The 15,063-nt window shown below is 46.9% G+C and overlaps 1 protein-coding gene across 9 annotated transcripts in view; it reads right to left on the reverse strand.

Moving 5' to 3' along the window:
* Nucleotides 1-1,080: 1,080 nt before the first annotated feature.
* The window catches only part of Rbfox1 (RNA binding protein, fox-1 homolog (C. elegans) 1), a 268,086-nt gene continuing 254,103 nt past the window's right edge, over nucleotides 1,081-15,063 (reverse strand). For 3 of the 9 annotated variants that reach the window (XM_013011363.1, XM_013011364.1, XM_013011367.1), the window contains 2 exons: nucleotides 3,244-3,319; nucleotides 1,081-1,257 (listed from right to left, as the gene is read on the reverse strand). In XM_013011363.1, coding sequence (XP_012866817.1) covers nucleotides 1,135-1,257; nucleotides 3,244-3,319 — 199 coding nt within the window. In that variant the 3' untranslated portion in view covers nucleotides 1,081-1,134. Of the gene's footprint in view, nucleotides 1,258-2,676; nucleotides 2,829-3,243; nucleotides 3,320-12,967; nucleotides 13,021-15,063 lie in introns of those variants that run through there. The other 6 variants (XM_013011370.1, XM_013011368.1, XM_013011366.1 and 3 more) reach the window with 4 other exon arrangements.

Genomic DNA, 15,063 nt, shown 5'->3' on the forward strand with positions numbered 1-15,063 from the left:
TTCTAGGACTTAACAACTCCACTGCACAGATGTAAATTTTATACATATTTTTTTTAAACTGGTACAAAGAATTTAAGTTTTTATTACTTTCTCTTTTTTTTTCTTGGAAAAAAAAGAAAAAAATAGAAACAGTGCTTTTTTTTTAATCACCTTTTTATTAATGTTATTTTTTCCCCTCCCATAATATAAAAGTCGGCAATGATATCAATAATTTATTATATTGGAAGAAATATAAAAAGAATGCTTGTGGATGGTCTTAACTAGTAAGGTGTTGCCTACGTAACTAGCGGCTAGTGAGAAAGTGGAACACTGCGGGGTGGAATGAATTAAGGGGAGTTTGTACAGCTTCATTGGACTCTGATGCGGCTTACTGCTAGAAGCAGCCCCTTAGCAATGGGAACTTTGGCTTCGACTGGCAATGGGTTAACTTCGAACCATTGATACATGGTCGTCGGTGCAGTGGGACAAGTCGATCATCAGTTACTCGTTTTTCCCTTTGGACAAAAGAAAAAGAAATCCCCATCCCCAGCTCCCCTCCCTTCTCCTACCCCTACCTCTACCCCTGGCCTCCCTTTTCGCAAAATAAAATAATGTAGATGCAGCAAAGAAAGACGGCTGAGTCTCCTACCCTCTTCCCAAACAGCTTAACCCCAGTAGCTCCATGTTTGGCATCTGTAATTCATGTACATAAGATAGAATCTGCAGAGGACCCTATACCAGGTGTTTTTTTTTCTTTATTCTCCCTGACCCTCATCTCTAGCATCTTTCTAGAATCCACCAGGAAAGTTCCTACAGCCCAGCAACCAAACTATGGAACCTTCAGAAACGAAAGACCCACGATATTAAAATACACAGAACAAAATATCTGAGGTATAAGATAAAAAATGTAATTTTTTCCTCTTTTTTATTACTTTTTATTATTATTCTTTCTTCTTCTTTTTTTTTTTTTTGAGTTGCTAAGGTGATGCACAACTGCACATCTTGCAATGCTCAGGCCTCCGGTAGCTTCTCCTTTCCTTCTCTCCCCACCCCCGATTGGAAGGTTTTTTTTGTTTTTTTTTTTTAATGGTGGTTTTTGTTTTGTTTTTCTGTTGTTTATTTGTTGTTGTTGTTGTTGGTTTTTTTTTTTGTCATTTAGTATGGAGCAAAACGGTTGTATCCCCCTCGGTATATACTAGCCTGCAATGAAGAGAGTACGAGACCCACATCATCTGCGTGGCTTCTAGTCTTGGCATCAGTCAAAGGTGCAAAAGCATTCTGAAACAAAGCAATTCGAGGGGTGCGTTTTTTACATTTTTCCTTTCGCAACACTTGCATCATCATCAAGAAAGACCAATGTGAAAAAAGAAAACAAAAAAGACACGCAACACCAAACAAAATGGCAGCACCCCTTACCCATCCCGAGAGTATTCTTGGTGGTAAACTAAAGATAGGGTCATTGTCTAATCTTTCCTCAAAACTTCCCTTGAAAAGACAAAAAAAAAAAATCTCTGTTAAAGAAAAAAAAAATGCCAGCCAGTCTCTTGAGCTGCAAGGACTCCGGGATGAGCTGGACAATGGAAAGGTCGGCAGTCTGATTTCATTCGTGTCCTTGGGTGATGGGTTAATACATAGTCTATCCCCTTGGGGGAGATCTTAGCCTACATTTTCATTTTTTAATCAGTCATGGGACTTGAACTCAGGGCCTGGCCGCAGTCTCTGAGCTCTTCTGCTCAAGGCTAGTGCTCTACCACTTTGAGCCACAGCTCCACTTCTGGTTTTTGAGTTTTGAGTGGTTAATTGGAGATAAGAGTCTCACGGGAACTTTTCTGCCCGGGTTGGCTTTGAACCTTGATCCTCAGATCTCAGCCTCCTGAGTAGCTAGGATTACAGGTATGAGCCACTGGCACCCAGCTCAGCCTACATTTGAGGTTGACTCTAGGTGATTTCTTGAATGGCTTCAATTCGCCTTTCCCAATACTTCTCACTTGGAACTAGGTGTGGAAGGGGAGCTGTTGCATGCTGAATCGAGATGAAAAAAAAAAAAATCAAAACCTATGCTTTGACTTAGCTCAGCAAGTCCGTACCTGAAATCTGGCCATAAAGCGAGGGTTGGTAACAGAGGCATGGCTGGATGCAAAATTACACTTGTGCAAAATGATAGGTTTCCAAAAAAATCCTGGTCGCAATTTTCTATGACCAAGCTCCCAGAGCATTATCTGGCCATGGCCTTCAATGGTCCTGAAGTGGCACTGTAACCATTTCCTCTACTAAAAGGATTGGTGATTCCAATGAATGCCTGGTAAGGGCTCTATTTTCAGTAGGAGGACTGCTATTCTTGATCCAAGTAGGAACTGCATGCCAAGGCTTAATAATGATTGCACACGCTCTCACATGATGGGCGCATCTTACTGGACTCAAGAGTTTCAGTGCATAGAAGTTTGAACGAGTACAGGCAAAAATCCCCCTACCCTCACCTCCCTCTTTGTTTTCCTGCCCTCCCCTTAACCCTTCTCCCCACCCCCAACAAAAAGCAAGGTCTCCACCCCCCCCCCCCCCCCCGAAAAAAAAACCCCACCCCCCAAACCAGCTGATTCTAATTGCTTACGTATCAAGCACGCACACACGTGCACTCACGCATGCATGCGTGCGTGCACACACACACACACACACACACACACACACACGTGTATCGCGCTCTCTATTTTCTCTCCTGGGTGACTATGACTTTAAACATGAATTGTAAAAGGGGAGGGCGGGTGGTCGGATGCTCAGCTGCCTGACAGCAGAGGTCTGGAAGTATGCAGCTTAGCTCCTCGGAAGTCTGTGCTGGGGCTGGAACCTTGGGGCTATGTGAATGAGCAGCCAGGGAGGGGGGAAGGCGGGGAGGGGGGAAAGAAAAAAAAAAGTTGTGCATTGACACTGCATTCTGTTAGTGATGGATTTAATTATCAAAATGACTAATTATTCCATTAAGGTAAGTGCTCTGCTAGGTGAGACTCGCAAAATTAGAAATATAATAACTTACATGCACTACATTGCCAAGAAATTAAGACATTTATCAAAGTTTACTAGGAGGATTAATGTGGCATTTTAGCTGCTGTTAGCACAAGAGACAAATTCAATTAAGGGGGGGGAAAAGTGAGAGGCTGTCAACCATCCACCCATACCAAGGTCCCCCAGCCGGGGAGGGGAGGGGAAGGGAAGGGAAGGGCAGGGCAGGCTGGAAGAAGAGAGGACAAAGAAGAAGAAGATGACACTCACCATGGCACCAACGCCGTAGGCGGGGGCTGGAGCAAGTGTGTGGTGGTAGGGGTCGGCAGCATAAACTCGTCCGTAACTGAAAGGGAAGCAGACATAAAAAGATGGGATCTGTGAAGGGCCAGGCACAGCGGGAAGATGTCAATCACAAGATACAAACCACCAACACAGTGGGAAGGGGTTCGTGCATGCACGTGAGAAAAGTCCCACCCGCCGGCGCCCACCCCTCTCAGACCTGGCCGTGCCACGTGACAAGCCAGGCCACCAGAGGAAGGGAACTCTCTTCTGGGAAAAGCCTTCCCCAGGTGGCTTTGTCCTTGGAACGTCACCCAGAGCGCCTGGTGTGTGACCGGCTGTGAGACGCCACGTGGCGTGTGACCGTGAGCGGGTACATGTGTGTGTGTGTGTATGTGTGTTTGCGCGCACGGGTGTGCCCGTGTGTGTGTGTGTCTCATCCCTTCTAGGAAGACCACGTTTATGCAGCTGAGGAAGCTTCCTTAGAGACAGAGACAAGAACTGTCAATGATGCCTGGCGCTCGGGGGAAGCCCTGGGCCCGGCGGGACGGTCTAACGCAAGGGAGGCTGGCTTTCTCTCCGGGCATAGCTGTCACCCATGCGCGAGGCCCGGCGGTCCAGAAAGGCTGCAGGGGACTCATCTGTGCCGAGAGGGGCCAACGTAGTTATACAGAAACCAGGCTTGATGTGGATCCTGCCACGCGGGAGCTACTAACCTGTTCATCCCTGGGGCTACGAGGCATCTGACAGGCCCTGCCTCCATCTATCTGCCTCTGGTCCACCACCTTTCTGCGGCCGGTGGGATGGTTTCCATGACAGTTTTGAAATTAAAAAAAAAAATGGACAGGGGACATGCACCGGGTGTCTGTCTGGGGGGCGCCACACTGCCATCCATCCCAAGCTGGGGGGTCCGGCTAGATAAAACCAGAGGTGACCGCTAACTGTGTCTGGGTTCACTCACATCCCCGTGCAACGTCAGCACGCACCCCCTACGCGTCTGACCCGCCGCGTCATCTGCCTGGAGCTGGTTTGAACAGTGAGGTTCTGAACGCTAACGAGGGTGAGATGCAGCGTCTTCAGCTTGGTTTCCTGGAAGCCAAGCCCGGCACGAAGATTGCGAGTGATTTGGGGAGAAGGTACCCTTGAGAGGAGGCCGGTGGGTCAGAACGAGAGCGCGAGAGGCAGAGCAAGAGAGGGAGAACGAGAGATCAAGGCAGGAAAGAACGGAGAAGCAGCCAGGCAAGGCGAGGTCCAAGCTAGAGAATGGCTTCCGGCTGGTTCCTTGGCAGATACACTAGAGCTGGTTGCACACAAAGGGGGCTTTGCTGCGGGGTAGGAGACTCACTGGCAAGTTGAAAGAGGCCCAGAGCCCCTTCTGGCTGAACTCCATTAGCAACCAAGGCTCTCAGGCACCAGGACTTGAGAGTGCACCAGCTCCCGGGGCCAGGCTGGGAATGGGGCGTCCTCTGTGGGATTTTGACCTCTCTCTTTTTTTTTTTTTCCATGAAAAAGCTACACCGGGAGACATCTTTTGCACTAACAACCCGAAGCTTGCCACTAGATGCCTTGAAATCCCATTTGCACGTACTTTATTCCTCTCCCCCTCTCTCTCTTCTTCCCGTTTCCCTCTTAATCTTATTGCTCAGAGTCGTTTCAAAACAGATGGGAAGGAGAGCCAGGGGCGGGTAGTGAGAGGGTCCAGGTTCGAGTCCTGCCTTCCCTTGTCCTAGCCGCCTCTTGAGTGAGTCTGACTGGATCTAACCACAGAGCTTAGGATGGTGAAGGAACCTGGGCCACAGATGTTCTAAATTCTAGACTCTTATTTACACCCCGGGTGGGAAAATGAATGGGTTCCAAGCAAGTGTGTAAGCTGGCATGTCCCAAGCCTGCCTTGTTGTCTGTGCCAGAGGAAAACAAACTCAAATCCAGACACAGCCTTCCTCTCCACATAGACTTCTCCGGGTTCTCACTCACCAGGATGTGAACTGACAGTAAAGTTTAAAAACCGGTCAGCTTTCTTATCTTTTCTTTTTACATTCCTGTTCTGTCCTTTTGCTCTCGAGAGAAAGAAACAAAAGCAACACCAACTTTCATCCCAGACCCTCCCTTTTCGTTGAGGAAAGGTAGATGCAAGATCAACGCACGAGGTGTGCTTAAAAAACATCTGCGTCTGTCTGTCTGTCTGTAAAGAAATGATATATTCACGGAGATCACTCAAGCAAACCGAAAAGGAAGCTGGGAGGGAGGGGCGGTTTGAGAAGATGCCCCCTCATTTGGCAACTGATCTTCCCTTCATGGGGGGAAAAATACAAAAAGGCCCACCATCAGTCTAGAGAGAAACCAGCCAATCAGATTCGTTCTAAAGCATCTCTTATCTGGCAAACTTGGTTACAGGAACAGAACACAAACTCCAAAGAAGAACTGAAAACGCTCCAGGATCATGTGAAGGGAGAGACGGGAGTTCCTTCAAAATACCGTGACAAAAATGTCTACATGGAAGAGACAACATGTAGATGGTCCCCATCTTCTCCAGCTGTATTCTTTCTTGATAACTCCTCTTGAGGAGCTCTAACGCCGGGCCGACTTTCAACCTTTGCCGAAAACCCAGGGTAATAATTTGGCCCTGTCTTTATCATTTTTTCCCCCTTCCCCATGGTAGGAAAAAAGTACGTCAGCCTTGAACTACCTTCCTCACAAATGAACAGAGTTCTTTTCTCCTCAGGGTGACCTCTACCTTCAGAATAGGATGGGTTTTTTTTTTCCTATTATGATTAATAAATTTCATTTCCACAGAGGAAAAGGGACCATGTCAGCTCAAACCAGAAAGCCAGGAGGGTTCTTTTCAAATGCTAATTTCTAAACACGCCCTTGTGTGACACCCCGATTTAGACGCAAGGTTATGAGGGTAGATGTGGACCCGAGCATCCTTTCAATGGATGCACCAGCCAGCCGCGTCAGCATGCCGGCTGTCCCCGGGGCTGGCTGAGCAGGGTCCAAAGAGGGACCGGCAGCGCCCGGGGGCCTCACGCGGATGAAGGGGGAACATGACACATGTCACCATGCTGGAGTGTGACCTTCCACACCGCCATCCCTGACCAAAGCGGGAAGGGGACAGTCAACTCGGCCCCCAATTCCTCCCATTGTCAATTTCAGGTGACCTTGGGAATGCGTCCGCGGCACTCCATAGGTTCTTATTACTTCCCTGATGCAAGATTTCATCTAAACCAACTCCACAACCCTGGCCATTTATAGTACCATCTGGGAAACAGCGCCAATCGAATTTACCTGGCCATACTTCCATCCATCCATTTATCCATCCATCCATCTATATCCATCTATCCATCCATTTCTCTAATTAAAGACAGACCTACATAAATCAAATCCTCTCATTCCTTCTCTTAAGACCCTTCAGTGGTTTTTCCACTGATTCCGGTGTCTTCTTAGAATCCAGCTACTCCTCCATCTTCCGCTGGAAGCCCCTTCTTTTCACCCTTTCTATCTCAGGACAAGCATCAGCTGCCCAGGGCGATGCCACCTCTTCTCACCCCTGGGAGATGGATCTCGTCTTTTCCGACCTTACCATCTACTGAAAGCCAGGAGACAACCCAAACAGCACAGGGCGAAGCAAGAGCGGAGGGCAAGAAGGTCGAGCTTCTCTGCCGCCTGCCTTTCTCAATGTCTTGCCTTCTCTAATTTGGGCAGGTCTCTCTCTGAGCCTCAGTTTCCCCACATATAAACGGTTGGTTTCTGTCTGAATCCCGCTGTAGCCCAACCCAATGTCCCGTGGCCAGGATGCCCGACATTATGCTACAGGGAGACTCACCAGCCAGTCTCCCATGACTGACACGGACTTTTGATCTTAGAGACAACCACAAGAGTCTATTCTAATACAATCACATGGCACTTTAGCAATCCAATTATAGACGCTCCGAGAGTCAAGAGCTACCTAATTTACAAGTTGCCGATGTACTTTAAATCACCGTACTTGAACTTGAGGTTATGATGGAGTAAAATGAATGCATCTGCTGCCTGGCGGACAGGAAATACGAAGCAGTATTTGTCAAGGTGCTTTGTGAACCCTACTGAGAAATGTAAATACGACTTGTTAAGGGTTTTCCAAACCTAGGGAAGAGACACGCTGCATGCTAATGAAATATAATATAATAGGCCTGTCCTCCAATCCCCCTGTCAGAGTCTGAACTGTGGCAGGATTTTCTTACAAGGGCATAGTCGGAGCCGTGCATTTAATTTTGCTCTCTCTACTTCAATCAATTCTGTTATTCCTTTCGTGTTCTGCCCCCTTGCTATAGCCACACTTCCTGTCTTGGTGGCCTCTGGGAGGATTCCTGTAGAGTAGAAGGATGCTCACCCCTTAGAGGAAATTCACTCTGGAATGCGCCTACCCTTCACAGTGAAAAGCAGTTTGGCCAAAGGAATCCATGCAAATGACCCTTCTACAGGGTCACCTTGAGGGGGTGGAGCTTAGGAAGGCCCCATGGTTGGATCTAGCTGGTCCGCAATCACAAGGAAGAAAGATGCTCGAGAACGTTTCCAGACACAAGCCAGGCAGTTCGTGAGGGAGATTGGTTTTGGTTCGCCTGACTGCTGATAGGATCCACTTCCTGCAAGAGGGGGCATGCTGGGAACCCACATCCCATGCCAGGCCATCTTTGTTTATCAGGGTTAGATGCTCTGATTTCAGAAATCCCCACTGACTGGCAGAGGCCAGAGCCAACTCCCTTCTAGCTATTGCTTTCCTACTCCCTTCCCTGATCCTACCACAAATCAGACCATTTTCACTGCATAAATGTTATAGTTATTTGCCTTTTCCTTCCTTCCTTCCTTCCTTCCTTCCTTCCTTCCTTCCTTCCTTCCTTCCTCCCTTCCTCCCTTCCTCCCTTCCTTCCTCCCTCCCTTCCTCCCTTCCTTCCTCCCTTCCTTCATTCCTTCTTCCTTCCTTCTCTCTCTCTTTCCAACCATCCCATACTCTCCACTAAACACTACAGCACAGAATGCTGACATAGCTTGGTTCCAAGTCCTGTTGCATGCAATAACAATAAAATGCCCCAATTAAAAAAAAAAAAGATAAGGTGCCCTTATCAGGTCCTGACCAAACCGTGGGAAATAAATTGCAGTCATCACCACAGCTCATGGGACTTGAGAGCGCTCAGGAGGACAAGAACTCTTCCACTTCAGAGGATTGAGGGAACGTGGCTCTGAACATGGGCTTCCACAGCAGTCTTGCAGATTTCTGGTTGGGGCCATGAACAGGGTATTCCTGAAATGCGTCAATCGTTCATTTTTGTGTCTTCATGCAAATAAAACCTCTACCAGACTCTGCCCCTCTGAGGCCTTTTAAAGTCTGGGATAATGCAGCACGCGTCAGTTTGAGGAGGCCTGATGGGGAAGCTTGGCCGAGACTTTGAACAGACCTCCCAGAAGCAATGATTCCTCTCCATCACGAAGAGAAACTGGTGCCCAGTGCCCTCCATGGTCACAGGAAGATCCGAGAGGCCCTACACGGACAGGTGTGCGGCCGCGGAGGAAGGAAAAGCACCCTCGGGGAAGGATCTTGGAAAAGCATTTTGGGAAGCAGTGTCCCAGCTAAGGAATGCTCCTACGCACAGTCCAGCAGAGGGGAAGGGAAGTCGGGGCCTCCGCTGCGTTTGGCTTTGGGGATGAATTCTGTAGGGCGCAATTCCGTCCGGCCTTGTGTCCTTTCCCAACATTTAAACGACTTGCACACTTCTGGATGAGAGAGGCTGGGTGGGTCGCCAGAGTCAAAACGTTTCTTGAAATACAGATACTAGAAGAACCAATCCAGCGCCGCCCCCCTCCCCCCCCTTAAAGCATCTGGATCACAGGCCCACATGTAAGCCGACCTTTAGAAAGTGCACGCGTGGGAATGGAAGGGGAGAGAGCCATCCATTCCACTCCACCCAGCACTGGCATTTCTGCACCCTGTTAACCCCTCACCTCCTTAGCTGGGATTTACAGCACTCATCTTCAGAAATTAGGTGGTACATTTGTTCGGCTTCATGATTCCCATCCTCCTTCAAAATTGGATGCCCTCTCCCCCCTGGGTTGCTGCTTGTTTTTAAATTATGCATGGAAAGTTTTTAAACTCCACCTTCTCCCACTCAGGCTAACAATTCAGAGTTAGCTCTTACTTAATTTTCACCAGGCACTTGATAAGGACACCTTATCTTGATTGATTGATAGATAGATAGAGGGAATTTTATTGTTATTGCATGCAACGGGCTTGGAACCGAGCTGTGTACCCTGTCAGCTCACAATAAAAAGCAACGATTATGTTTTCTAAGTTCCTTTGTGCACATAACCCCCTTGGCAGCCCATGCTTCCCGCGTATAACACACAGTCCACTTTACTGGAAACAGACCAATTAACCACAAATCAATTTGCTGCACGACAACTTTGCTGAACAAGCTAATCGCCCCAATGTGGGAAAGACAATGAGCTGGGGCTTGCTGAAGAGTCCATTACAAGAATGGCCGGCTTGGAAACTTCCCCTAAAGCTTATCTGAAGGTTTATTTGTAGGTACTTAGTATGCATGCGTGTGTGCACGTGTGTGTGTGTGTGCATACACACATGTGTGGACATGTGCAGATTGAGGTAAGGGAATAATCGGAGGGAAATCATAACCATACTATTTCCAGACAAATAATGCTACATGTCCTTCGCTTCTCTTTTTTTTTTTTTTGGCAGTACGAGGGTTTGAGCTTGGGGGATAGCACTTACTAGGCAGGTGCCCTACCCTGTGAGCCATACTTCCAGCCCATTTTTGTGTTATTTTTCAAATAGGGTCTTATAATTTTTCTGTGCATGTGGGGGGAAGGAGGCCTGGCCAGCCTGGGCCCACGATCCTCCTTACCTTTACCTCCCAACTCACTGGGATTACAGGTGTGTAACATCACACCTGGCCTTGGTCCTTCTACATTTCTAATCTTTGAGCATATGCACCCTATCTCTAGCCCAGCTCATCGAACTTTCCACGTTTAAAAATGGAGGGTTTCCCAAGTGCAGGGACTCACATCTGTAAATCCCAGCTACTCGGGGGGCTGAGATTGAGAGGACCGTGGTCTGAGGCCAGCCTGGACAGTCGGTTCGAGATGCTCCAGAGAAACAGAAGGTGGGTATGATGGCCGGGGCCTGTGGTCCAAGCTCCACGCAAATGGGAGAATCTAAGTCGATGGCCCGAGCACACATGCCCGACACTTGCCTCAAAAGCAACGAAAGCAGCCAGGGTTCTGGGATCTGGCTCAGGTAGTAGAGCGCCTGCCTAGCAAGCACAAGGCCTGGGCTTACCCTCTAGTACCACAAGCGATACCTCCCAGAGGTCAAGAGGTCAGAGACACGCGTGGGAAGCCGGTGGTTGGTGGAGATGTGAGTGGGCGGGATCCGCCCGGGCTACCGGGCGGCGCTCATCTCCAGGGTCATTCTATCTGGAGGGCGGACTGGCTGCGAGACGCACCAACTTCCTGATGTGGGTGTCTCTGCTCTCATGCTCCATTCCGACTTCCACGTTCAAGCGGGATCTCACGAAGCACGGGCTTGAAAGGCAAGCCATAGCACTGGACGAGGGATTTTACTGAGCAGACTGTAGAAGGCGAGCGGCAGCACTTGGCCATACCACACACACGTCTATGACCGCTTACAAAGATGATTTTCACCATACCGGGATTTGAACTCAGGACCTCAGGCTCACTAGGCAGGGGCTCTAACAATCGAGCACAAACTTTGTGCATTATTATTATTGTTCTCAACTAGGATCTTTTTTTTTTTTTTGCCTTAGATTGGTTTGGACCTATTCATACCATAGGTAGGATGACAGGCTTACACCATCATACCCAGCGTTTTTGTTGGTTGAGAGGGGGCATCTCATGAGCTTTTCCCCTGGGCTGGCCTTGAACTGCAGTTCTTCTAACCTCTGCCTCTCAAGTAGCTAGGACTACAGCTGCACCGGCCTGATCTTTTCTTTTTGGAATGTGGCATATCAGATCTCTTACATTCATGAATGCACGTTGGTTAATTCATGAAGTGGAGCCAATATCTATCATTTCGTGTTGGAACTTTTCCATGTTTTACCTGTGAGGTCAAAATACCTGAGACACGATGGGACACGGACAGGGTTTAACTGGGAAGTTCCAGATTCTGGAATGCCAGTGCGTCCATGAAATACAACCAGTCACATCTTAAACCCCTCTCCTGCACCACCCCCACCCGTCGCCTCCACCCTTCCTCTCAGCCCACAGCTTACTGCATGCTCCGAAAGCCCTAGCAATGTCAAACTGTGCTTATATCCCAGGGAGAATCCACTGCCACTCTGAGCAATGTGATTAGCAATCCATCTTCAACGATTAGGAACTAGTAGGGTGTTCAAGGATGGTCCCTCCTCTTAGAAGAGGGAAGGAGCAGAGATCATGAAGGCTGGAGATTCAGGGTGGGAGATAGCAGGGCCATCACCAAAGGGCTTTAACGCAAATGGACCAAGGCGTCCCACGCATGTCCCTTGAACTCTGGGGACAGACCATGGAAAATACTTGTCTGACTGTATAAATGCCCCCGAAGTGGGGATTTATTTGAGCGAACCCCAGGTTTTGTGTTCCTGATTAAGCCCTTCCTCCTTCCCATTATCACCAAACAAGTGGTGGGAGCCTTAGCAAACGAGCCTTTCTGTACGGCGCTGTTGGCTAAGGGCGCCTGGTGACCGGTGTGGGTGTCTGTCTGTCAGGCTGGGGTTCATGGTTCTGTGGATCACGGCCTACTCAGTCACAGATCAATAAGCTATTACATCATTGGCCCAAAGCAATCCACCTGTGAGATCTCTCTGTCATGATGTCATCCATAATGTAGGCCCTTAAGCATCAAAAGAAAGACACAGAAAAGGCTGGCATTCAGCACTCACCTAGCTTGGCATTTAGGCAAGTAATCCCATGCTACCGAAAACATCCGGATGTAATCGTTCCGAACCACATCAAGCAAAAGGAGCAGGCATTATTTGGATGGACATTTCATGCAACTATGGCAGATACTATTTGTGAAGGCTCTGCCTTCAAAACAAAGCAACACAAAACCCCTTCCTCTCTCTAAGTTTTGTTGAGACACACATGGAAGGAGAGGAAACTGTCTTTCGCAGATAGAATGAAGATCCCTCCTTAACAAGAGCATGGCAATTGTATTTCCTAATGCCCCTGGCTTCATAGATGCAGACTTTCAGGGCCTAGAATATTCTATAAAGACCTCAAATAATTCACATTTCAATCTCTGCCAACCCCAGATTGAATATGGTTTTTTTTAAAATTGTTTTTAAATCAGAACTATGGAAGCCACACATGGGTGTCCTTTAATCACCCTCGGTCAGTATTTTATTAGAAGAATACTGATTATTCTGTGAGGTTTTATTATGGATATGCTCAACACAGCATGGTTTTTCTGGATCATGTATTATTCAAATTAGAAATAAAAAGCATCAGAAGTTAGCAAAAAATGTCTAATGCCTTAAAAATATAACACAAGCAAGAATCTAAAGGCTTCCATTATATTCCAAAGGGTATATGATCCTTAAAAAAAATTTTTTTAAGCTAAACTTTCTAGCATGACCAACTGCAGCCATGTAAAGAGGAGAGAGGAGGGGAAAAAAAAGGATACTGAGATTCAGATGATGCATCAGGACGTAGCAATGTTTGTTACCTGTAGAGGTGTTACAAGATATTTCATCGGTTGCAACGAAGACGAACTGATTTCTGGAAAAGAAGATAAAATTCACAATACTGCTTGCTTAGTGGGGAGGGGGGGGGACGTGCTCTCTGCCGATTGGTTCCAAGTGCACAGATGAAGGGGGAGGGAGGGGAGGGGAGGAAGAAGGGGAGGGGAGGAGGCTGCATCTGAATGGATGTTACAAGGAAAGGTGTTCTTGGACTTAGAGCAGAGCTTAGAAAGATGAGCTAGGCATGCAGGACTTCTTACACAAACTCATGAGCAGGTGGCTCTCGGACAAGCTGTTACATGAGAATATTAATGCTGCGTGTTACCCACCCGTGATGGTCATGCCGAGGGACATTTCTAAGGCTAGGGTGTGCTTGCATGGAGATTGCAATTTAAAAAACACTACAAATCAGAGTCCTACTAGGAAAAAGGAATATACAGTGCAGCTAGTTAAGAATGTCACTAATTTCCAGACTGTAGTGTACTATCTAGACAAATGTTTTTTTTTTATTCCAGAAGAGAATGTTACATGGTGTCAAGTTAAGGCTAATAATTTCATCAAACTATATATGTGTCTGTGTATACACACATATACACATATGTATATGTGTGTATACATATATACACACATACATATATTTAAAAGGCAAGAGATCCCATCCATTGAAGTCAACCCTGTCTTGCCCAATTATTATTATTTTTTTTAATTTTTTGGGTCCGGTCATGGGGCCTGAACTCTGGGCCTGGGCACTGTCCCTCAGCTCTTCAAGTCAAAGCTAGCACTCTACCACTTGAGCCACAATGCCACTTCCGGCTTTTTTCTTTTTGCCTATGTGGTGCTGAGGAATCAAACCCAGGGCCTTGAGCATGCAAGACAAGTGCTCTACCACTGAGCCACCTTCCCAGCCTTGCCGAATTATTTTTAATGATGCAATATTGGAAAGAAAATTAAGATATAAAATGCAACTTTATCCTTTTCTGTAAATTTAGTAAATCCAAAAAGATGATAAAACTCTCTTAAGATGTTTCCAGTGGTGACAACTCCATGATGTAATGTCTTCCAGTTCAGGGAATCTGTTTATTTCTTTGGAAAATAAGAATAGCGATGTCAGGCAGATTATAATGGCCCAGTGATATTGGCAAGGATCTTAAATATCTCAAAGTTTGAGCAGAGAAACACTGCAATCAGCTGTTAGATTGTATAGTGCCTAATGATCAAGAATCAAGATGTATGCGTGTGGGGAGGGGGTGTGTGTGGTTTTACTGTGAGTCATTTGGTCCAACTGTTCCAGTGTTTCAGAAAGGATCTAGTGATTGAGCATTTCTTAAAACATCTTAAGGAAGTTTTACTGTTGAAAGAAATGCACCCTGGAATATAAAGGGAGCTACCATCTGACTATGTACTGGACTTGAACATAGAAGTGAACATTCTCCTTACTTCTGTACCAATAAATGCTAAAAGTATACAGGTTCTGGAGGAGATCAAAGACTAAAATCGGTCATCGCCTCTCAAAATGAAGTTTGTTTTGAGCGCTATCTATCTATCTATCTATCTATCTATCTATCTATCTATCTATCTATCTATCTATCTATGCACCCATGTATCTACTAATACTATGCACCCTTTAAACTTGGACTCAGACTTTTGAACCTTCAGATTATTCTGGCTTCAAACTTTCTAGTTGGAGGAACAACAAAGTTAGTATCCTTGAAAACAAAGCAAACCTTTGGATGGGATATTTGTGTTGACTTTACCTTTGCTCATGGGGCAGAAAGATTTGACATGTCTGGCTGCAAGTGTGATGTTCTCAGTGTTGACTAAATAGCCCTTAAAAGGAGCTGTGTCTGCAGAATGATCAGAAGAACACCAGCACAAACAAACCTGGCCCCCTGATTGCCCTGGTGCCGGTGGTGGGGGGGGCAGGTTCTTTGGAATAAGCATTCACACGTATCTTAGAGAAGGGGATTTGCGAATTAGTGACGTAATGTGGTTCAGTCCACACTCCCTACTTCTAGAGGTGATGAATGGCTTGGTTTCATGTCTGTATCCAGGGTGCTAGCTGTGAGGAAAAGCCATTTGA

Source organism: Dipodomys ordii, unplaced genomic scaffold (assembly GCF_000151885.1).
Source record: "Dipodomys ordii isolate 6190 unplaced genomic scaffold, Dord_2.0 Scaffold14, whole genome shotgun sequence".
Lineage (NCBI taxonomy): Eukaryota > Metazoa > Chordata > Mammalia > Rodentia > Heteromyidae > Dipodomys > Dipodomys ordii.